The 21,937-nt window shown below is 49.8% G+C and overlaps 10 protein-coding genes across 10 annotated transcripts; 5 read left to right on the forward strand and 5 right to left on the reverse strand.

Annotated features, from left to right (window-relative positions):
* Positions 1 to 375: 375 nt before the first annotated feature.
* N7525_010735 (putative GARP complex subunit Vps53) lies at positions 376 to 3,103 on the forward strand (the record flags this gene model as incomplete). The annotated part of the gene is made up of 3 exons (XM_002561279.1): positions 376 to 448; positions 511 to 2,306; positions 2,357 to 3,103. 3 exons carry the CDS (start codon positions 376 to 378, stop codon positions 3,101 to 3,103), a joined length of 2,616 nt encoding a protein of 871 aa, XP_002561325.1.
* Positions 3,104 to 3,565: 462 nt separating this feature from the next.
* Positions 3,566 to 4,084, forward strand: N7525_010736 (GNAT family N-acetyltransferase; the record flags this gene model as incomplete). The annotated part of the gene is made up of 1 exon (XM_061215205.1): positions 3,566 to 4,084. One exon carries the CDS (start codon positions 3,566 to 3,568, stop codon positions 4,082 to 4,084), a length of 519 nt encoding a protein of 172 aa, XP_061067717.1.
* Positions 4,085 to 5,091: 1,007 nt separating this feature from the next.
* N7525_010737 (uncharacterized protein) lies at positions 5,092 to 7,441 on the reverse strand (the record flags this gene model as incomplete). Its single annotated transcript, XM_002561278.2, has 2 exons — positions 5,092 to 6,723; positions 6,779 to 7,441. The coding sequence occupies 2 exons, from the start codon at positions 7,439 to 7,441 to the stop codon at positions 5,092 to 5,094; spliced, it is 2,295 nt and encodes a 764-aa protein (XP_002561324.2).
* Positions 7,442 to 7,941: 500 nt separating this feature from the next.
* Positions 7,942 to 9,561, reverse strand: N7525_010738 (flavin-containing monooxygenase; the record flags this gene model as incomplete). Its single annotated transcript, XM_002561277.2, has 1 exon — positions 7,942 to 9,561. One exon carries the CDS (start codon positions 9,559 to 9,561, stop codon positions 7,942 to 7,944), a length of 1,620 nt encoding a protein of 539 aa, XP_002561323.2.
* A 1,231-nt stretch (positions 9,562 to 10,792) lies between these two features.
* On the reverse strand, positions 10,793 to 11,861 carry N7525_010739 (60S ribosomal protein uL10; the record flags this gene model as incomplete). Its single annotated transcript, XM_002561276.2, has 2 exons — positions 11,747 to 11,861; positions 10,793 to 11,678 (listed from the first exon to the last, which is right to left on the reverse strand). Exons 1-2 carry the CDS (start codon positions 11,797 to 11,799, stop codon positions 10,793 to 10,795), a joined length of 939 nt encoding a protein of 312 aa, XP_002561322.1. The 5' UTR covers positions 11,800 to 11,861.
* Positions 11,862 to 12,106: 245 nt separating this feature from the next.
* Positions 12,107 to 13,698, forward strand: trm82 (putative tRNA methyltransferase; the record flags this gene model as incomplete). The annotated part of the gene is made up of 3 exons (XM_002561275.1): positions 12,107 to 12,546; positions 12,597 to 13,274; positions 13,329 to 13,698. The coding sequence occupies 3 exons, from the start codon at positions 12,107 to 12,109 to the stop codon at positions 13,696 to 13,698; spliced, it is 1,488 nt and encodes a 495-aa protein (XP_002561321.1).
* Positions 13,699 to 14,403: 705 nt separating this feature from the next.
* On the forward strand, positions 14,404 to 15,736 carry N7525_010741 (uroporphyrinogen decarboxylase HEM12; the record flags this gene model as incomplete). Its single annotated transcript, XM_002561274.2, has 4 exons — positions 14,404 to 14,520; positions 14,569 to 14,610; positions 14,682 to 15,605; positions 15,666 to 15,736. Exons 1-4 carry the CDS (start codon positions 14,466 to 14,468, stop codon positions 15,734 to 15,736), a joined length of 1,092 nt encoding a protein of 363 aa, XP_002561320.1. The 5' UTR covers positions 14,404 to 14,465.
* Positions 15,737 to 15,885: 149 nt separating this feature from the next.
* On the reverse strand, positions 15,886 to 16,554 carry N7525_010742 (cytosine deaminase; the record flags this gene model as incomplete). Its single annotated transcript, XM_002561273.1, has 3 exons — positions 15,886 to 15,907; positions 16,033 to 16,298; positions 16,396 to 16,554. The coding sequence occupies 3 exons, from the start codon at positions 16,552 to 16,554 to the stop codon at positions 15,886 to 15,888; spliced, it is 447 nt and encodes a 148-aa protein (XP_002561319.1).
* Positions 16,555 to 17,553: 999 nt separating this feature from the next.
* On the forward strand, positions 17,554 to 19,033 carry N7525_010743 (type I HSP40 co-chaperone YDJ1; the record flags this gene model as incomplete). Its single annotated transcript, XM_002561272.1, has 4 exons — positions 17,554 to 17,589; positions 17,670 to 17,739; positions 17,816 to 18,640; positions 18,717 to 19,033. 4 exons carry the CDS (start codon positions 17,554 to 17,556, stop codon positions 19,031 to 19,033), a joined length of 1,248 nt encoding a protein of 415 aa, XP_002561318.1.
* A 1,727-nt stretch (positions 19,034 to 20,760) lies between these two features.
* Positions 20,761 to 21,834, reverse strand: N7525_010744 (nitronate monooxygenase; the record flags this gene model as incomplete). The annotated part of the gene is made up of 1 exon (XM_002561271.2): positions 20,761 to 21,834. The coding sequence occupies one exon, from the start codon at positions 21,832 to 21,834 to the stop codon at positions 20,761 to 20,763; it is 1,074 nt and encodes a 357-aa protein (XP_002561317.1).
* Positions 21,835 to 21,937: the final 103 nt, after the last annotated feature.

The following is a 21,937-nucleotide window of genomic DNA, read 5'->3' on the forward strand; positions in this document are numbered from 1 at the left end:
TTGCATGGCTTGGGCGAACGGCAATGGTTTTGATAGCTTCCAATCTGGACATGGGCCACTGGGCCAGGAATTCTATGAAAAAGATTTATCAAAAAACACAAAAACAATGAATCAAATGAATCTCCATTTCAATTTTTCATTCAGAATATTGGTAGTAAAGCGTAGATTTGAAAATCTTAGGGATTGTCTCTGTAAGTGCACAAACAGCCCTGTGAGGATTGCGGTAGTTGCGGAAGATGCCAAGCTGGCGCGCTAGAGCCATGCGGGCCGCGATCAACATCCCCCATTCAACTTCTCCCTCCCACGAATTCCGCATTGGCCTCACTAAAAGGCAAGTTGAGACCAAGGGCAGGATGATTCTGGTGGGCTGATGGAATGACGATCACTGCCACAACCACCGGCCACATGTCGCCAAACGAGGAACCACGCCTCGACGCCTTGGATGCGGGTGCGGAACAATTGACCTCTCGTGCCCACTGCTATATATGCTAACACAGTAGGTAAATATAGTGGACTATGATCCGGTTGAACACTTGAATGCCGTTTTCTCCCATCCCTCCACCCTCTCCTCCGTTTCTCAGATCGCCGATGCCTTGAACGAATGCGAAGATGAGCTGGACGATGACATCGGCATGCTGGTGGAGGAGCAGGTCACCTCCAATGCCGATAGCGTGGAACGAATCCAGGCAGCTAAGGCCGACCTTTCGGAGCTGTTCAAGAAGATCGATGACGTGCGTGAGCGAGCATTGAAGACCGAGCAGGCAATCACCGACATGACAGCCGACATCAAACAATTAGACAACGCCAAGAAGAACCTCACGCTATCGATGACGGCGCTTAAGCGGCTACAGATGCTAACTACGGCATATGACCAGCTTCAAGCTCTCAGTCGGACGCGGCAATACGGCGAATGCGCACAGCTACTCCAGGCTGTCATTCAGCTCATGGCCCATTTCAAGTCATACCGATCAATCGATCAAATAGCAATGCTCAGTCGAAACGTCGCGGATATACAAAGGGACCTCCAAGAGCAGGTTTGTGAGGACTTCGAGCTAGCCTTCGCCAAGGGTGAGGTAGGCTCGAAGCGCGCGATGCTTGCGGAGTCGTGTCTAGTTGCAGATGCTCTGGGTGAACACGCACGGTCTCGACTTGTGACGTGGTATTGCAATACACAGCTCCGCGAGTACCGGCAGGTTTTCCGGAACAATGAGGAAGCTGGATCATTGGACAACATCTCTCGCCGATATTCATGGTTCCGGCGCATATTGAAGATATACGACGAAGAGAATGCGGCCATCTTCCCGGCTTCGTGGAGGGTAAACGAGGTCTTGGCCAATGTTTTCTGCGAGGGTACACGAGAAGATTTTAAGGGCATTTTATCCCGATCTGTACGAAGCGGACAGACGATCGATGTCAATTTGCTCCTCTCGTGCTTGCAAGAGACGCTTGAGTTCGAGCATTCTCTTGAACGTCGCTTCGCCCCTTCGTCCCGTGCGTCTGTTGATACATTTGCCTCTGCCGAGCCGCCTGTATTTAACCAGTCAATTTCTGAGGCCTTTGAGCCATACCTCAGTGTCTGGGTCGAGGCTCAAGACAAACAACTCGCAGCCCTGCTACCGAAATACCGCCAACAACCCCTCAAGGTACCAGACGAGGAGTTCAACTCGCATATCGTGATTTCATCCTCGACTGAGCTTTTCACTTTCTATCGGCATGCTTTGCAACAATGTGCCAAGCTCTCAACTGGTGGCAGTCTGGCGGAGCTGGCCAAGGTGTTTGCCAAATATTTGGACCAATACGCCCAGCAAGTCCTTCTCAATTATATAAGTGAACGACCAACAGTTCACACGCCGTCTAGGGTGCCCTCGGTGGAAGATTACGTCACAGTTCTGAACACTGCTGATTACTGCTACACGACTTGCTCCCAATTGGAAGAGAAGATTAGGGGTAGATTGGATGAGAACCTGAAGCAATCGGTGGATCTGCAAAGTCAGGCAGACTCTTTCATGGGCATTGCATCTGCTGCTGTACGAGGCCTTGTGCGCCAAGTCGAAGTTGCCCTTGAGCCCTCCTGGCGCGAAATGCGCAACACCCCTTGGGCTAAAATCGAAGCAGTCAGTGATCAGAGCTCATATGTGGGCGAGATGCTCTCCCGGACGAAGGAGAAGGCAACCGAAATTTTACAGTTGTTGCATAAGCAGCAATATGCGCGTGCCTTCTCCGATCATCTGGTGGAGCTCATATCAAGCCAGTTCATCAGCAATGTCTTCCAATGCAGGCCTCTTTCAGAGACCGGCGCAGAACAGGTACGATGTCACTTCTGTGTAATTCTACATCTTACTAACTCCATTCATAGATGCTTCTCGATTCCTATACTCTCAAGAGCAGTCTCTCATCCCTGCTGCCTGCTCCAGCGCCCGCTGGCTTTGTCAAACGTGTGAACAGCAGCTTCTTCAAAATCGAAACTCTCCTCAAAACCCTCCAGGTCCGGCCGTCACCACCGGAAGCTCTTGTGCAAGCATACCTCATCCACATTGCTGACCGCAACAACAACAATTTCCGCAAAATCCTCGATCTCAAAGGCATCCGCAGCCGCCAAGATCAAAATCACCTTGTGGAGCTATTCCAGCTTCACCGTGCGTCGGACCGCTATGCATCTAGCCTCCAGCAGAGCAACCCAATACTCGCGGCTCTCCAAGGGCCATCTGCTACTGGCACCGGATCCGTATCCCAAGGCCTAGGTCTAGGCAGTGCCGCCGCTGCCATGCCCTCCCGTTTTGACGCCTCCATGCTTGGATCTGCCATAATGTCCGCTGCCAAAGACGGCGTTGATCGCTTCGGAAACCCCAGTCTGAGCACCCTGGGTGCTGGTGTGGCTGGCGGCAGTGGGGCAGCTACTTCTGCATCGGGCGTGACCAGCCCATCAGGCGCCTTGTCCCCTTCCTTGGCCAGCTCCTCCCTACAGTCCAATCCTATGCACACCCCAACAGAAAGTGCCACAGGAAACCTGAATGAAAACTTGAAGAACATTGGCAAGTTCTTCCGCCGTGATCTTGGCGGTTTTGGAGGCCGGTTCGGGCGGAGTACTGAGGACGGGGCATAGCTCCTCCGCATTATTCTCATTATGGCTTGTTTCTTTCTGGTTATACTTTGCCTCGGGCGTGGATACATCGTTGTAGAAAGGTTATTTGCCATTTTGGCTGGTTTATTCGGGCCATTGCATGCCCGGAGGTTTAGTTTATGTATGCTCAGGTCACACTGTTTTGACCTCATGTTGTGCAGTTGTATACCACTTGGATTGAATGCATTGATTGCAGTATCCGTGTTATCTTGGATCCAATCCGTCTATAATTCTCTATTGCACATACCAAAATCCAAAGCTGTCGCTTGGTATGGGTCAGTTTTCTTTCGAAATATTCTCCTTTAGTCCACGCCCTTCCAATGACATGTCCTGATAAGGAAGGGCTCTACACAATGAAATATCTATGCCCACTTTCACAATATTAACCCACAATCCTCTCCTTGTCTTATTGCAAAACAAACTCAACCCTGCAAAACATCTACAATGAATCCTCAACCCTCCCAGCCGCCCCAATCTTCGGGATACACACTCCGCACCCACCGGCCAGGGGATATAGGCTGGATAATCCACCGACACGCAGTACTATACGAAAAAGAGCAAGGCTGGGGCACAAAAATGGAAGCGTTAGTATGCAAAGTGGGTGCGGAATTCCTCGACAACTACGACGCAACCACAGACCGGTGCTGGATCGCCGAGCGCAACGACGAGTTCCTGGGCTGCATAGTTCTTGTTCGAGACAGAGATGCCGCTAGCACGGCAAAGCTGCGTCTCCTTCTTGTTGAGCCTAGCGCGCGGGGCTTTGGGCTTGGCCGTGCTCTGATTGAGCAGTGCACGCAGTTTGCGCGCGAGGCGGGGTACTTGCGGATTCGGCTTTGGACGCAGAATGTCCTTGTTCCAGCTAGGAGGCTGTATGTGAAGGAGGGGTATAAGCTTGTTAGTTCTGAGGACCATGGGGTCTTTGGGGAGGGGCATTATGGCGAGTGTTGGGAATTGGTTTTGTGAGGGAGTGGTGGTTGTACATGATCCCATTGTTTCTATAATGTAGCTCTTGCACTTGTGGACATGTGAACTGGTTCCTGTCAAAGTATTTGATTATGGTCAGAACTCAACATGGAAAAGTACCATATGGCGCACTGGCGCCCCTAAGAAGCATATACGTCGAGTTCCGCCAAAGCGAAAAGACTATACTGAACATGTTAGAGAATGGCGTCGACGCAGTCTACAGCGGGACCAGGATGACAATTGTTTCTATTGCAACCAGCCAAACCATGGCTGTGTCACTTGCTTTTATCTCCTCGAGCACAAGCCTTCACTGTGGGCTCCAGATCCATTGCTTTGGTGCTTGAACTACCAGAACATGAAGAACAGTCGGCCTTCACAGCGCGCTCGAAAAAGAAGACCGAAGCAAAGGATGGAAACACGACATATGCGCTCCGAAGTTCACAGCATGCTTTCGCAATTTCCGGGCGAAATACGCAATCAAATATACGCGTGTCTCTTTACGTCGACTAGGCTTACCTTCGGCGAAAGACGCATCTCCCGTAGTAGGAGGGAAACTATAAAGCCTACGCCTAATTCTCTGGCTATTCTTCATACCTACCACCATATTAGACAAGAACCCATTTTGGCTTAAGTCTGGTTTTGTTCAGCTTTGAAGACGCGGATGGTATGCTCGACAAGCTCTCTATTGTGCGGAAGTTTCTAAAATTTTCACTCGGACTAAAGGCCAAGAGGATTTATGGACGTACAGTTAATATTTGTATAAGCTTGGGAATAAACAGACCAGCGGCCAAGCTTTTTGTAGACGTTGGGAGATATGGATTTCGTAAACGAGACCTAAATTATCCCATACAAAAGACAAGGACGGTTTACCTGGCAATCAGCCAGACACGCGGGTTGCTATACTGCCTTCCTTCGGCTTTCCAGTCCAAAGTGAGATCCAGAATCATCTGTCTCACTAACGGCAGTGGCTAGCTTTTCTGCCACATAGTACAATCTTCCCCGTCAGTCTACATTGGCAAGCCGCAACTCCAGAGATCAGGGTGCAAGGGATCGAACTCGCCAAATATTTCTGATGATTCTTCCAACCCCATGTGTGGGATCATGCCGAAGTAGGGAGTAACGGTATTCTGGGGCTGTGTTTCATCACTCGGCTGATTGAAATAAGAAGAAGCATCTGCGGCGAAAATAGAATTGACCGGATCTGACAATTGCTTCCGGGATACTGAATCATCCAATGTAATTCCTGGCTGCGTTGCATCCTCCTTTTGGTTGTCCAAACAAGACGCTGCTCTCATCATGAGTCTCGATAACGGCCGCCACAAAGGCCTGTTTTGCCTGAATGCATGTACTTGCCAATCCTTGACAATTTTAGACACCGACGACCACGCACGTTCCATTTCCCAGCTGTCCCGGCTGTTGCATAGCTCTGCCAGGACATAAGCAACAGCATACCAGGGAGTGTGTGCTTGCAATTCCCATTTCCATCTGACGATTCTGATATCAGTTTGAAAAAGGTGGGCAAGTTCGATCACTTCAACGGCTTTAAGCAGAAGCCTGCTTTGTATGTCTTGGGGCAATGAGGCAATGCTTTGCGTTTTGTCCAACGGCTGGTATATTATAAGCGAAAGTTTGGCAACAGCTGTGTCGACAAGTTTGCTGCAAGCCCAATGCAGTGGGTTTGTTGTATCGAGATGGCGGACGTAGCGCTCATTGAGACGTCTATCAAGGTCCTGGAGAAGTGCCTGGCGTTCTTCAATCGTCTGTAAGGCGGAACAGGGATTCCCGGGGAGATAGTAGGTCAATCGCCGCGTGGCCAAAGCCACTTCGCATTGAAGTAGAAAATAAGTCAAGCTAGTGTGACCAGCATTCGCACGGGGCATATCCTTCATACCAGGGCGAATTTCCTCATCATTGATGTTCAACGGAAGCTGAGTGTCATACAACACATCATGGAGCATCGGATCCGTGCCTTGATCTTCTGCAGTTTGAATATCCAGAATGCAGATACTCCACCACAGGCGGCGCCGCATCTCGACATCGAAAGGTTGTAGATTGAATGCGGAACCATCCCGGTGTAAACCCAGGCCTGTAGCTAGACGGATCACAATGGAAGTCATTGTCCATACAGCCCGCATCTGCTCCAACGCACGCAAGCTTTTCAGATAGAGGACAGCAGCCTGTACTAACATCAAGCTTTTAGAACTGGTGAGTTCTGCTCGAACAAATGCCTGTTCCGTGGCAAATCGGAAGTGGCTGGTTATTGCTTCCTTTGTGTCTCCGAGTTCCAAAACACATTGATCGGTACCCATGCTCACGGAAGCTGAGAAGTAAACAGCAAACAGAAGACATTCAGAATCGCTGTCCAGGGACTTGGGCCCGACGTGAAATTTAAGGAAAACCTCTTTTATAGTTTCTGCGTGGATAATCATAAGTAGCGGGGCTACATTGCGGTGATAGTTATCCCACAAGCTCACCAGCTGCTCTGGATGTGGGTGATAGTTGTCCAGGGTATGTGCCACGGAATTAAAGCCGAAGAGAAAACAGTCATAATGCTGATGGCCATAATGAACATTATCCGGAGAGAGATATTCATCGATATGGGAAGATGAAGGTACCAAAAGATCGTGCAATTCATCTATCTTAACTAACGTTAGCATTGAATTCTAGAGGGAAAAAGTCTAAATAGGAGCATACCTGGTCACTTAGACTTGCCCATAGCCGGTTACTTATGTACCGACTGCAACCATTGTCAACCATCAATCGTCCAAACTCTTCTGGAGAACCATGCTTCTGCCGAGCCACTCGGGGGTCCGTGTCAAGGAAAGGGCACTTCTCGAATGCCGTGACTATGCCATTGCCAGCTGTATCCATCGGCGGGCTTGTTGTCTCCGGGAATATAGGATGCTGGATATTTTTGACCATGTCTTCTAAGCGCTTAAGACGGTCGATGACATCTATCTTCGGTGGTTTGCTTGCCCTCTCGAATTTTCTTGCAGATGCTGGGAAAACACAAGCTATTCCTGTTTTGACACAGTTCGAGCATGGGTCCCTCCTATTGCACTTGACCTTCCTGCGGCGACATGTTACACAGCTCAGTTGCTGCAGCTCAGGCGATCGAGCCGATGGTACCGCGTGGGTGTCTTGCATCGCGCGTAACCTGTTGCTGTAGTGGCTTGGGTCTTCACTGCGTTCAGCCATGTCGTAAATCTCTCGTTGCAGTGGCGTGGCTTGATCAAGCGTGGTCGTTGTGGGTGTCCAGGTTGAGTCACAGATTCCGTCGTGTGTGTATATTGGACTACATCGTGGAACTGGAGCCACCTGTTGGGTCGGATAAGGTATTGGTGGTGGGAAAGCCATGGTAGAACTATCTCGATGAAGTGAAGCAGCAAAACAAGATTCGTCAAGACAAGGGCGACTTCACTGCAGTTTTGCCATCAGAATGAAGCGACGGGTAGACAAAACTTCAGAAATTTACCTTTAGGGTGCCGGGGATTCCAACTTTGGTTATCTCCGAGCACGGTGTAACCGGGGTCTGGGTGGGTTCGTTCCTTATCTGATCCAACCTAATTCTTATCAGATCGCACCACTTGAGGTTCTCGCACACTTCGTTCATAGCTGTTTTACATAGCTAGATGACTGACCAGCTGTTTCAAAATAAAGTCTCTCATGGATTGGCATGGTAGGAATATCCCCTCCAGTGAACTAGGACTGAACTTTCTAGCCTTCAGAATTTGACTAATGACAGTTTCGCACAATATAGATCTATCGCAAGTACTAATGACATTATGACAAGCAACAACACAAAATGAGCAGTTCAAGGATTACAGGATCAGTAAGAGGTTCCAGCTGCGAGCTGTCTAGGAGAGTGGTTTAAACCCCTTCCAGGTATCCTTCGTGGCACTGATCCCGATGGCTCGATAACTACCCAGTCTTCCAAAATACGCTCTCACACCGAGCACTTTTCCAGGGATGTTACCTCCAGTAAACCAAGAGTTTGTCAACTTGTTGAACAAATTTCCTTTCGCAGCGTTTTCACACGCAAGACCCCATTCGTCCTCTGCTTCCTGGGTGGCTTCGACGATCCCTTGAGAGCCATTCTTTTCCCGGGCTACCTCCGCCCGCTGGATAGCATGAGTAATGAACTCCACACTGGCTTCCACGGCCGGCACAACGTTTCCGAATGCACCCTTCGGACCATTCACCATGAACATGTTAGGGAACCCAGCTGCAAAACTGCCAAGGTAAGACTTAGGTCCATTCACCCAGGCATCCTTAAGCTCCTTACCACCACGTCCAACGATGTTCACCCGAACGAGGTTGCCTTCAACGGCGTCAAAACCAGTGGCGAGGACGAGTACATCAAGCTCGTGCACAGTTCCGTCCTCCGTCCGCAGGCCGTTAGAGGTAATACCTGCGATTGGGGTCTCCTTTAAGTCAACGATCGACACATTTTCCCGGTTATATGTTTCGTAATAGCCATCATTGGAGATCGGTCGTCGAGCAAAGATCTCGTTGGGGATGAGCTTGCGCGCCTTTTTTGGGTCCTTCACAGTCTGATAAATCTTCTTTCGAAGGAAATCGCACACAACTTCGTTGGCTTTCTCATTGGTGGTGATGTCGCAGAAATGTTCAACCATGAAACGCATCCCATTCCCATTGTTCCACAGGTCCTCCGGAAGCTGTTGACGTCGCGAAGGATCCACGGAAAAGAACGGACGGTTTGACTCGACATATCCAAACCCAACCAGTGAGCTTTTGAGCTCCTCCCAAACCCTATCGTAATTTCCATTCGCCCAGGCCCTATACTCCGGTGTGATCAACCTGTCGTTGCTGGGCAGTGTGTATTGCGGATGTCGAATAAACGCTGTCAAGGATGCAACAGACGGTGCAATGCTGGTGATGACTTGAACGCCGCTCGCACCGCATCCCAAAACGCCGACGCGCTTGTTCGTCACATCCAAGTCATTTGGCCAATTGGATGTGTGTGCGACTATTCCTTCGAATGTCGAGATTCCCGGAATGCTGGGAAGATTTGCCTTCGACAAGGCCCCCATTGCAGTAATGAAGTAGCGTGCTCTGAAAGTCTGTCCGGTACTGATCTTGATCTCCCAGACGTGAGACTCCCCATCCCAGATAGCGGACTGCATTTCGGTGTTGAACTCCATGTCCTTGCGGAGATCGTGCTTCTCCGCGAAGTGTCTCAGGTATGCAAGAATCTCAGGCTGTCTAAGATATCGGCAGTTCCAAGGATAGGTCTGCAAATCTTCCTTGTCCCATGAGAAGCGATATACGAAACTCTCTGTATCACTCAATGCCCCAGGATAGGTATTCGTAAGCCATGTGCCCCCGAGATCCGGGAGAGAGTCGATAACTTTGATGGAGAGCCCAAGGTTGCGCAGTGCATAGGCCTGGCCGATGCCGCCAAAACCCGCGCCAACGATGAGAACATCGACTTGCTGTTCGTGGTGAGGCTCCATGATGTTGAGAGATGCTTAAAAGATAGGAGATTTGCTTTATTGAGTATATGTAGTATTACAGGACGCACCATGGCTTTAAATACTTGTTTCCGTTGCATTACGTGAATCATGCGCCATATACAACATACATGTCCAGCATTAAGACTTAGATGTCTTGGCTATAGTACCCACAGACTCGGGCTTCTCGCTTTCGGACTTTTGTACTCCAGTCCGACCCGTGGATCGTCGGGCTACGCTGGAACAGAGCGAAGCCCACATCGTCCAAATAAGTGACTATCGGAGAGGCTGATAAAAGGAAATAATGTGCAGTCTGCAAAGTTTGAACGTGCGATATAGGTGCGTAACGGATACTGCCTGGCAGGAACCGTTAGCTCGTAGGCTTTACATTCTCAACCAATACCAACGGCCATCTCACGTCAATAGGCTTGCACCTTCGGCCTCCGTACTCGGACTTCGGACCCCGAGCCCACTGAGATCCATAATTGGAGCATGCTTGCTATCATAGGAGGTTGACGGTGCCAAGGGCAAAGTGAGTAGGGCGTTGTGAGTTTATGTACCTTTTGTATGGAGCTGCTGTACAAAGATACCTAATCCTACAGTGGGTGTTGGTGGTCTTGGCATGATTCCGTACCACGTGACCCTTACGCACATGAACAAGAATTTGAGTTTTGAAGAGACCGATTTTTCATTGAGCAACCATCTATTACGGCAGTTGTCCAAATACAGATAGCGAACAGGATTTCCGACAGCCTCCAACTACAAAATTGTCTACGGCGACAACATATCGGCACTACTATCGCAGGTCGTATGAAAAAGCATCTGTAGTCTTGTCACAAGTTAGCAATTGTTTGCAAATCCAGGTACCAAAAGTCCAAGTCAAAAGCATGTGTGAGGGTAAAGGCATGGCGTCAGCAAAAAATTAGAGTGTTGTTGTTGCATTATTTTAATCTTCAGAGCGCCCCAGAGGGGGGCGTAAATGCTCGGGGTTAAAAATGTATAATCATCCGCCAGGGTGTGGTAGGGTGCGTAGTGCAGGGGGAAAGAGATAAAGAATTGAAAACTCACCAATTCAGCGGAAACGAACAATGGGCGTAGCTACGTCCATTATACGAATCCTAGGTTTCCGAAGGAAATCCATTGCCAAGACATGTTGTTTCATTCCCGGTCGCTATTTCAAGCTCCGGTTCAAGTAAATCTAATACATGGCATTCGCATCCCATCGAGGAGGCGCTTAGTCGAAGAGACCGAAGCCCATGTCCTCATCGGACTCCTCCTCCTCCTCAGCGGGAGCAGCGGCGGCGGCGGCCTCACCGCCGGAGGTGGCGGCGGCAGCGACAGGGGCAGCAGAGGCGTACGCATCGGGGTTAGCGATGCGGTCCTTGAGCTCATCAATCTCGGCCCAGCTGTAGTCGGTGCTGATGGCAGCAGCGAGGACCTTCTTGTATCCGTTGATGAGGGAGTGCATAACGGAGGGAAGGGTGGGGTAGTTGGTGGCCAGGGAGACAGCAGTGATGGTGGAGATGGCCTTGGAGAAGGCGCCCAGGAGCTGCTCATCGGTGATGTCAAGAACATCGGCGCCGAAGCACTGACCGTTCTCGTAGACCTGGGCGATGGTCATACCGTAGGTGAACGGAGAGATGTTCAGCAGGTTAAGGAGGGTAGCCTCGGAGGCACCGACCTTGTTGCCAGCCTCAACGAGCTTGAGGTCGGAGACAATCTCAATGGTACCACGGGCAATCTTGGTGGGGACACCGAGAGCCTGGAAGAAGGCGGTCTTACCGGGTTCCATACCAGTGTTACCACCGGGGATCCAGACATCATCGGGGGCGACGGCACCGGCACGAGCGGGAGCAGCGACACGGTTGGCAAGGATCTTCTCCTTGGTGCCCTTGAGGTCACCGTTGGTGAAGATGAAACCAACGTTACCACGGACGTGGGGAAGGAGACGCTCCCACTCGGGGTTCTCGGAGACGAAACCCTTAAGGGCACGACGAACCATGGTGTTCTTACCCATCAGGACGACGGCCTCTCCACGGAGGGAGATACGGATCTCGTGCATCTGCTGAGAGCTGACATTGTCAACTCCAACGATGAAGATGGTGCTGTACTCATTGAGACTGTAGCATGAAATTGTTAGAATTTTTGGATCAAGTCAATTGCAAGGCGCCATTGAGACGAAACTAACAGAGAGCGCAGCTTCTCAAAGTAAGCGGTCTTGGTTGCGGACTTGCCCCCCATTTCTTCTTGATTTCGGTGAAGATAGGTTGTTTAAGGGAAAGTCTGTTGTTGTGGTGGTTAATGGAAGAGAAGAAAAGAAGAGCTTGCCGATTTTGGGAAAATCAATTTTGGTGGTGCGCTCGCTAGTGGATCACGTGATGTAAAAAGTAGACCCGCCCATGATGGACAGGCATGGCCGGAATTCGATCAGAGGGATCTCGGAAGCTCTTACTGTTATTTGTTGTCTTATTGACTACAATTAGCATACAATTGGCACATTTTGTGAGCTCATCGGCCATTTCCATTCTGTGGATCAAAACACTTCATCATGGCCGGTCTCCAACACCCGTTCCACTGTCTGCGATATGTCAACAGGCAGTCAGCAGGCCAATCGGACATCCTTATCGCCACTGCTGGTCGCAATCTCTACTCTTACGATGCATCCAGTGGTCAGCGCCTGGACGTGTGGCCTCAGCCCGTAGATGCCAATGCGGAGGATAAAAGATCTGACGCAGCTCCCGAATCTGAAAGCCAAGCGCCCCCAGAAAAGCGAAGGAAGTTGTCTTCAACCTCTGAGGAACAAAAGGATGCCAAATCTGAGTCAAAACCTAAGGATTCCAACAAAGAAGCTTCCAAAAACTCCTGGACAAACATTCCTCTTGTGACTGCTGCCCACGGCAAATATGTAGTGATCATGACCTCTGAGGATAAATGTGTCCGAGTCCTGAGCTTGGATAACGAAGGAAAACTCCAGCAATTGAGTGCTCGGTGAGTGAATATTGTTCTATTTGCAAGCTCGCAAAGCTCATCATTTATAGTACAATGCCAAAGAAGCTCTCTGTGCTTACTCTGACTCCCGATGAGAACAACATCTTGACGGGCGACAAATTCGGAGATGTGTACACTTTCCCACTGATCCCTAGCGGAGAATATGTGAAAGTCCAGGCTCCAGCGAAATCATATGAGCCCTCTGCCACAAATCTCACGGTGCACACGAAGCGCAACCTTGAATCATTGGAGCAGCAGATGCGACAGGCTGCTCTATCGAAGAACAACCAAGCAGAACGAGTGGTGCTGAACTTCGAGCATCAACTTATTATCGGTCACGTTTCGTTGTTGACGGACTTGATATCCGTTACCCGCCCTGCGGATAACACGGTTGGCAAGCGGAGTTACATCCTGACTGCGGATCGTGATGAGCACATCCGTGTCTCTCGTGGTGTTCCCCAAGCGCATGTAATTGAGCAATTCTGCTTTGGCCACACTTCATTTGTCAGCAGTCTTTGTGTCCCTTCGTTCGAACCCAAGGTTCTCATCTCGGGTGGTGGCGACAACTATCTGCTTGTGTGGGACTGGCTCGAGAATCAGATCTTACAGAAAGTTCAGCTTCCTGGGTCAGAAGGAGAGACCACAGTGCGCGGCATTTGGGATGTTTCTCTTGCGCCTACCGCCGACAATGCTGAGCCTGTGAAGGCTATCTTTGTCGCACTTGAAGGGTATGTTCCAATAACCATTGGTAATATCTATAATTCTCCTAACATCAAGAGCAGGTCTTCACAGCTTCTTTGCTACACTCTCGAAAGCGACAGCACGATAAATCACCAACATACCCTCCAGCTGTCTGGAAACGTTCTTGAACTGGTTGGCATTGATTCAAGAGGCTCTATTTTTGTTGCCGTGGACACTTTGCGACAATCCGATTCGACAAGTGCCTGGAAGTCATCTTCCCAACCTCCTCTCGAATCCTTCCGGCTCAGTTCTGGAAAGTGGATCCCTGCAGAGGACTCCATGGTCATCAAAATCAACTCCGAAGGTACCTCAAGTCTCCCTGCAACAATAGAGCAAAAAAAGCAAAAAGAGCTCAATGATTCTATGTACAACTTGGGCAATCTGCGGAAGAGAGGTGACTACGACGAATAAAAGCATGCTTTTGATGAATGTACAGCAAATGATCAATTAGAGTTCCACATACATATTTAATGCAACAGTTTCCCGACGTTCATTATAATTTCTTCAAAGAAAAAGGAAGTATAGCCGTAAAATTCGCATCACCCGAATCAAAATATATATTCACCAAAATCTTCACGTACTATCCTTGTTTTGACTTCCCCTTCGCCTTATTTTGGCCTATTAAGAAGAAAGAAAATATATCACTGAGTGAGATAACACAAGAAATATTATTTGGAGAAGCGTTGAAATGAATGCCAACCTTAGGTGTCACTCGACCCTTACTTTGGGATGACTGTATTCTTCTCCAATGGATTATCGCGCATTGTGGCGGTTAATTCCGCCTCATACACGGAACCATTGAATGGTTCTCCGTTTCAGTGCTATATGTCAAGCCGCACAAGGTGGTGGTGATATCTGTTCTATGATCGAGAACAGAGTGTTGTTGGTGAGGGCTCTGTTGTCATATCCCGGAAGGATCCAACTGCGAAGATCAACAGGCTAACCACACAAGTATCTTAATTGATGTGACAACTTGAATAAAGTATATTTTAAGGGACAAAAGCATTACTAAAGAGACCTCTGGGAAGAAAACGAAGCTGTATAAATGTACAACTTGTACGGGTAGAAAGCGTTACCACTCAAAAGTGTTTTCCGATAATCGCGGGCCGCGGTACCCGGAGAACCTTGTTATAATCCCACTTCCCCCCTCCATCCCACTTGCATATTCTACCAACACAATGCAGGAACAATTTGAGCCTTTGAAAAACGATTTGCTGCTGAGGGCTGCACGGGGTATGCCTACTCTGTGGCTTTTGTTCTGATCGGAGCTGACAGTCGCAGGTGAGAAGGTGGAGCGTCCTCCGATATGGGTTATGCGACAGGGTGAGTCAAGACTTATTCGTGCACTACGCTCTTAAGAACAATTGATTGACCTTTCCTTATTTATTATACAGCTGGCCGATACCTTCCTGAATACCACGAGGCGAAGGGCGGCCGTGACTTTTTCGAATGCTGCCGCTCACCCGAAGTCGCATCGACCTTGACTCTCCAGCCCATTGAGCGTTATGAAGGCCTCATCGACGCCGCAATCATCTTCTCTGATATCCTAGTCATTCCCCAGGCCATGGGTATGGTCGTGGAGATGGTGGACAAGAAAGGACCTCATTTCCCCGAGCCCCTCGACTCCCCGACTGACGGGCAGTACGAGAAGGTGATGGCGAAGAAGGTGGATGTTAAGGCAGAGCTGGACTATGTCTATAAGGCAATTACCCTCACACGGTTCAAGCTGAAGGGCCGGGTGCCCCTAATCGGCTTCTGTGGTGCACCATGGACGCTGCTGTGTTACATGGTTGAAGGCGGTGGTAGCAAGCTCTTCGTGCAGTCTAAGAAATGGGTCTACAAGTATCCTACCGAGGCACAGGCTCTTCTGCAGAAGATTGCCGAGATCTGTGTGGAATACCTCGCGCTGCAGGTCGCTGCCGGAGCGCAGCTGGTGCAGGTCTTCGACTCATGGGCCGGCGAGCTGTCTCCTGCCTCGTTCAAGTCGTTCTCGCTTCCTTATCTGCGCCACATCTCCGCCAACCTGCCTAAGCGGCTGCAGGAGATGGGACTGGAGCCTGTGCCCATGACGGTCTTCGCCAAGGGTGCCTGGTATGCTCTGGATGACCTTTGCGATTCCGGCTACAATGTTGTCGGCTTGGACTGGCTGCACGATGCGGCTGAGGCCATGCGCATTGCCAATGGTCGTGTGACTATCCAGGGCAATGCTGATCCTGGAATGCTCTACGGTGGCCCTCCTGCCATTACGGCCACCGTTGAGCCCATGGTTGAGGGTTTCAAGAAGGGCAAGCAGGGATGGATCTGCAACTTGGGCCACGGTTAGTCGAACCTTATATTTTGGGGCTGCATATCATTTAACTAATTGTCTCTCAACGCAGGTGTCACTCCATTTGTCGACCCCGAGAACCTCAAGTTCTTCTTTGAAGAAATCCACCGCTTGACCGTATAAGTGTCTGTTTCCTGAAACTTAAAATCAGTCGGCTTCTTCCCCGACTCAGATCTGAAGACTACATTGGATCTAGAAACGCAACTTTTGCGCGTGAATATTTTCTATTCTCGGGGTATTTAAGGCTATGATATGTGCAGGCCTTATGAAATTTAGACAGCGATATCCTCGTTCCTGTATAGCAGACACTACAGTTAGTATTGATGATCATGAAACGGCCAAAAATTCTTGATGCAACTGCAAGGAGACCGAGAGCCGTTTTACGTATTGCGATAGACCAAGCACCAAACATGACATACCATAGCTCAGGCTTCTCCTTCATGAACTTGGTCATAAATTCCTTGCACTCGGCGTTATCCAAGACAACAACCTCCTTGCCCTTGTTGAGCAGAAGCTCCTCACCACCCATGAAGTTCTTGTTCTCACCAATGACAACCCGCTTCACCTTGTAGAGGATACAAGCACCGGTACACATATCACAGGGTGAGAGGGTAGTGTACATAGTAGCACCCTCGTAAGCAGAGGCAGGAAGACGGCCAGAGTTTTCGAGGGCGGACATCTCGGCCTTGTTTGTATTAGCGGTAGTTCATGAACGCTATAATAGTGGATATAGATATAGATCGACAATTGTTATCAATTGGAGTATATCACGCTGTACTGACATGCAAGACAGCGCTTCCCTTCTGGACGCGCATGTTGTGACCGCGGCCCAGGATCTTTCCATCCTTCGAGACCAGGGCAGCACCGATTGGCACACCTCCCTCTGAGAGGCCCTGCTTCGCCTCTTCCACAGCGGCAATGAATCCGGGATCCTGTTCCATTTTGAAGAGTGTAATGATTGAGCTCAGTGCGGGCTACAGAGTAGAGAGGGACAAGATAAGAAAACTACGAGATATGGAGTATTGAAAAATCTACTTCAGGCTATAATCGGAGAGTTCCGAACCCCTCTATGACGACTATCGAACCGAGTGGACCGTGAAGAGCTTTTTTCCCCCCCTCGCCTCTTGGCTTATCGATAAGAGATATATGGCTGGGGTGGCTGTTAGTGGCGAGGGTTCAAAATTTCTGCATTGTGAAGTTACTGGTACATTTCCAGGGATTGTATGCAGGATACAACATGCAAAAACCCGTATAAACCCCTTAATATGATATGCCTATTAAACCAATAATTCACTAAATCAATAGTCATTCGAGATCCATCTCATTCCAGACATCTACACATGCACCTCGGGCGAAATATCACCCCTTAGTCAGCGGGAAAAAAAAACAACCCGTGGACGATGGAAGCGCGGAGAAAACTTGCGAAGACCATCGAAGGCCGCAGAATCCCGTGGAATCCGCGCTCGGGCCAGTTTGGGTGTACATAGAAGCCACCAGAAGAGTTGAAGATATAGAATAGCCCGTATTGTAGAGCAAATTGTCAATTCTGGATTGAAAATTAGCAAAGTCTGCTTCAAAGCGAGACAAAGAAAACTAGTGCCAACCCGTCAATTCTTAGTTGCCCTGGTAATTTATCGGGGTAATTTTACGAGGCCAATACAGGTGCCTGGGTAAAAAAGTTACTCAGCCTTTTTTTGGCTTCGATTATTATTGTTCAGATAACCATCTCTTTCTCTCCCCCTCCTCCACTTTCTCATCTCCAGCCAGGACTTCAAATATCCGCAATTGTTGTCTGTTTGGCATTTCTCATATAAGAGCCGTCTAAAAGTTTTCGGCACCTTTATCTCCCCTCCATTCTCCCGCTTCATTTCTGGATTCCACGCGAATACCTAAATATCGATAATCCTTTCTTACGCCTCTGATTCCCCGCATACTTCACAATGGTCAAGGAAACGAAGTTCTACGACACCCTCGGGGTATGTTGAACCCTACCTAGCCGGTTCTCAAGCCGGTTTGATTCGTACTTGAAATCTGACTTGATGTTTCTTTCGTTTAGGTCCCTCCCACCGCTACTGAGGCTCAGCTCAAGACTGCCTATAAGAAGGGTGCTCTCAAGTACCACCCTGGTATGTGACAACCCCCCAGAGATCCCGAATAGCGTATGTTGGAAACACTCAGCTAACATACCTTCGTCACATGAAGACAAGAACACCAACAACCCCGATGCCGCAGAGAAGTTCAAGGAACTGTCGCACGCCTACGAGACTCTTTCCGACCCCGAGAAGCGTCAGCTGTACGATCAGCTCGGTGAGGAAGGCCTGGAGCATGGCGGTGGTGGCGGCGGCATGAACGCCGAGGATTTGTTCTCTCAATTCTTCGGCGGCGGCGGCGGCGGCCCCTTCGGTGGAATGTTCGGCGGCGGCATGCGTGAACAAGGCCCCAAGAAGGCCCGAACAATCCACCACGTGCACAAGGTTAACCTCGAGGACATCTACAAGGGCAAGGTATCCAAGTTGGCACTCCAGAAGTCCGTCATCTGCGGTGGCTGTGATGGCCGCGGTGGTAAGGAGGGCGCTGTCAAGGAGTGCGCGGGCTGCAACGGTAGCGGTATGAAGACTATGATGCGCCAGATGGGTCCCATGATCCAGCGCTTCCAGACCGTCTGCCCCGACTGTAACGGTGAGGGCGAGATTGTCCGTGATAAGGACCGCTGCAAGAAGTGTAACGGCAAGAAGACTGTCGTTGAGCGTAAGGTGCTTCACGTTCACGTCGACAAAGGTGTGCGCGATGGCCACAAGATTGAGTTCCGTGGCGAGGGTGACCAGATGCCCGGTGTCATGCCCGGTGATGTCGTGTTCGAGATTGAGCAGAAGCCCCATGCGCGCTTCCAGCGCAAGGGCGACGACCTGTTCTACCAGGCCGAGATCGACCTTCTTACCGCTCTTGCCGGCGGTTCCATTCACATTGAGCACCTCGACGACCGGTGGTTGACCGTGAACATCGCCCCTGGCGAGGTTATCGTTCCTGGTATGTGACTTGCCTTGTTTTCCATTTCCATTTCCCGCGCAAGCTTGTAGAACTCGTTACTAACAATCCTTTTCAGATGCCATCAAGGTCATCCACGGCCAGGGTATGCCCTCGTTCCGCCACCACGACCACGGTAACCTCTACATCAAGTTCGATGTCAAGTTCCCTACCAAGGACGAGCTCCAGAACCTGGAACTCTTGGAGAAGGTCCTTCCTCCTCGCTCCGAGAAGATTGTGCCCCCGACCGACGCCATGGTCGAGGACTTCGAGCTCGAGGACCCCGAGAACGAGCACGACCAGGCCCGCGCCCACGGCGCGGCCACGGCCGGCATGGACGAGGATGATGACGACGTGCCCGGTGGTGCCGAGCGGGTGCAGTGTGCTTCGCAGTAGAAGGATTTCGGAGACAATTTCCATGCCGTAAATGGGGGTTGATGCTAGGCCAATGATGAAGACTTCGCTTATGATACCATGTGAAGGGGGCCCTTCTCCTTAACCCCGATTTGACGCGGGGAACCTGTTTGTTTTATGCTTTGCAATGGCGTTTCCTCTGAAGACCTGGAAGATATCATTTTTTCTTTTTCTCTTTGTCTTCTCGGGTTCCACTTCCCAATTTCTCCTGTAATCCTGATTCGAATCCCTCCTGGCTGTTAACACTTTTTTTTTCTTCTTGCATACACGTTTCGGGTCCTTGATCCTTGCTTTTTCGCGTTTGTCGCCCATTTTATGTTTTCCATGGGAACTGGATTTTGTGTGGTGGGGAGTTGCGCTGACGATGGGAAAGAGTCATGAATCGAAGATGGATGAGACGAGACCATGACTGCGGGCCTGGCTCTTGCGAATGAATCGAAAAAGATTTATATTCCCGTGCTGGCTTTGTCCTAGGACGACCAAGCTCTGGGGGGGGGATCGCGGCGTGATCATGATGGGTTCCTGCCTTTTTTTTTGTTAGCCTTGATGACCTTTGAATAGACGTTGCATGTTTTCCGTTCCAATGCATTTGCCCATCTTGCAGATGGGTTGTGATACGAGACGTGTTGTTGATAGTCGTACGTGTAGTCGTAAGAGTAAAGAGCAGGAGGTGGGAGTGCGACAAGATAGCTTCCTTGGAAGTCCTCAAGGTCCTCTGTGCACTTGTGGGACTGACTTCCAAGGTCGCCCGCTTGTGAGCTTCGGTAGTAGGTATGGGGACCAGTGTATAGTAGATAAGGAGAAAGAGTGTCTCATGTCGACGTACAGTGACAATTTCGCTTGTGATGGGCTATTCGGGCAAAAAGCGGAAGATACTACGTTTATCGTGTGACGCGACAGGTCATCCTTACCCCGGCAACAATATCAGAGCCCCAATATTCAACTATGATGATCTGAACATTATACTGTGTCGAGGTAGCCTTACTGCGTAGGGCGGATATGGACTTTACTCCTCACCTAGTTGATCTTTCGTCGATGGTGATTGGATGGATATGTCTACATGGGAAGAATTTCCCAGACTGCTTCGAATTCACCTACGTACATACCGCATGCTTGGTGCATTTTATACCTAGAGTACTATCAGATGTACTATAAAGGTAAGATAAAGGAAGACTACTAGGAAGACCCATAGCGCTCAGGGTTCAAAACAGGGAGCTTCTTTATGCCTGAATGCCTAGATTAGCACCGCTCTCTACACCACTCTATAACTAGTTACAGTGTATTGTAACCTCCCGAGGTCAAAATGAAGCATTTTCTCCCGTACAAATGCATGCATCCCCAATTGCTGAGCTGGTCTACATGCCCCCATAGATGAAAATGAGAGAATGGCCCGAGGTACCGTGCAATAATTTAAGTGCTGTGGAGAATCCACGGCATCCTACCTCTTCCAGAGTTGATAAGTGCTAACTAGTTAATATCGGTCACTCTCAATCAGCCTGGCGATTTCAAATTCATCCACCACCTGGTGAAAAGAAACACGTTCAAAGCACCACCCCTATTTACCGGCTTGAAAATATATACATTGTCAGCATGCTGGTGACGTCCTCACATTCTACAATCACAGATAGAACAGTAATATTCTATGATAAGAACATTACAACAGGTACATTGTAGACGAACAATCGATGTAGTTGATATACACTGACCACCTAAAGTTTGGATACATTATGCGGTCCATAGAGCAAGGCGCGAGCGCCTTCGCGCAAAGATTTGACAATGTCACCAGCAGGAATAACCTCCCTAATGAGTCCAACTCCAGTTCCCGCATATGTGGTAAGTCTCCCATTCACCCCGTATCCTTCGTCTCCACGTTTTAGCTCCTCACGATACATCTCTCGGTTTTTCACTTCACTCAAACCATTAAGATGGTCAATAAAGGTTCTGTTGATAAGACCGCGGCCATCGTAGCCCTCCGGCCATCCATGGATATCGCGAACTTTGTCGTAGATCTTAGTCCGAACTGTGCTTGTTCCCCCGTCTGAGGCATCGAGTAACGCCTTTTGATAGCCATGAGCGACCAACGATTCGGGACTAGCGAGAAATCGGGTTCCCAAGACACACCCGTGGGCGCCAAGTGCCACAGCGGCGGCGACACCTCGGCTGTCACTGATTCCACCAGCAGCAAAGACGTCGATTTGCTTCTGAGGGAAAGGCCTAAGCTCTTGGAGTTTGTCCTTGATTTCTGGCACAAGAGAAATTATGCTAGCTCCCCGGGCTAGTGAATGCCCACCGGCATCCAGCCCCTGGACAACGATGACGTCCGGGTCGATGGCCTCGACCACCTCCACCGCATCTGAGACAGACCCGACTTGGACCCATATCTTGGTCCTACATGCTGTGGCCTCTCTAATACGAGTGGCCCAGGGAATCAAGTCCCTGAAGCCCTGTGGAGGGGCAAATAGCCAAACAGCAGCAGGGCAGTATCTGGAGAAGGAGGGGAGGGCCTTCTCCAAGGAGGCACTCCACGTTATGAAACCAACCCCGACCGGCAGGAACTTTGGGGTTCCTTCCTCAACCTTGATTGGAGTTTCCGCAGTGCCTTCCTGGAGCAGATCTTCCGCCTCCTGCAGCAAATCTTCAAGATGATCGCTATGATAACCCGCAGCAATAAATCCTAGACCTCCTGCTTTTGAGACAGCTGCGGCAAGCTTGGGCATGGCAACTTTGGCCATGGGCGCCGATACTATGAGCGGGGCCGCTGTCCAAAGGTAGTCAGCATGCATTGTTTCGAAAGGGCTAGACAGGTGGACACTGGATGATCTTAAAGGCAGATATCGAAAGGCAGAAAAACGTGACAGTCACAGTTTGGAAGAGAATCAAAGTGGT

Source organism: Penicillium rubens (assembly GCF_028828025.1).
Source record: "Penicillium rubens strain IBT 27055 chromosome Unknown utg000004l_segment0_segment0, whole genome shotgun sequence".
Classification (NCBI taxonomy): domain Eukaryota; kingdom Fungi; phylum Ascomycota; class Eurotiomycetes; order Eurotiales; family Aspergillaceae; genus Penicillium; species Penicillium rubens.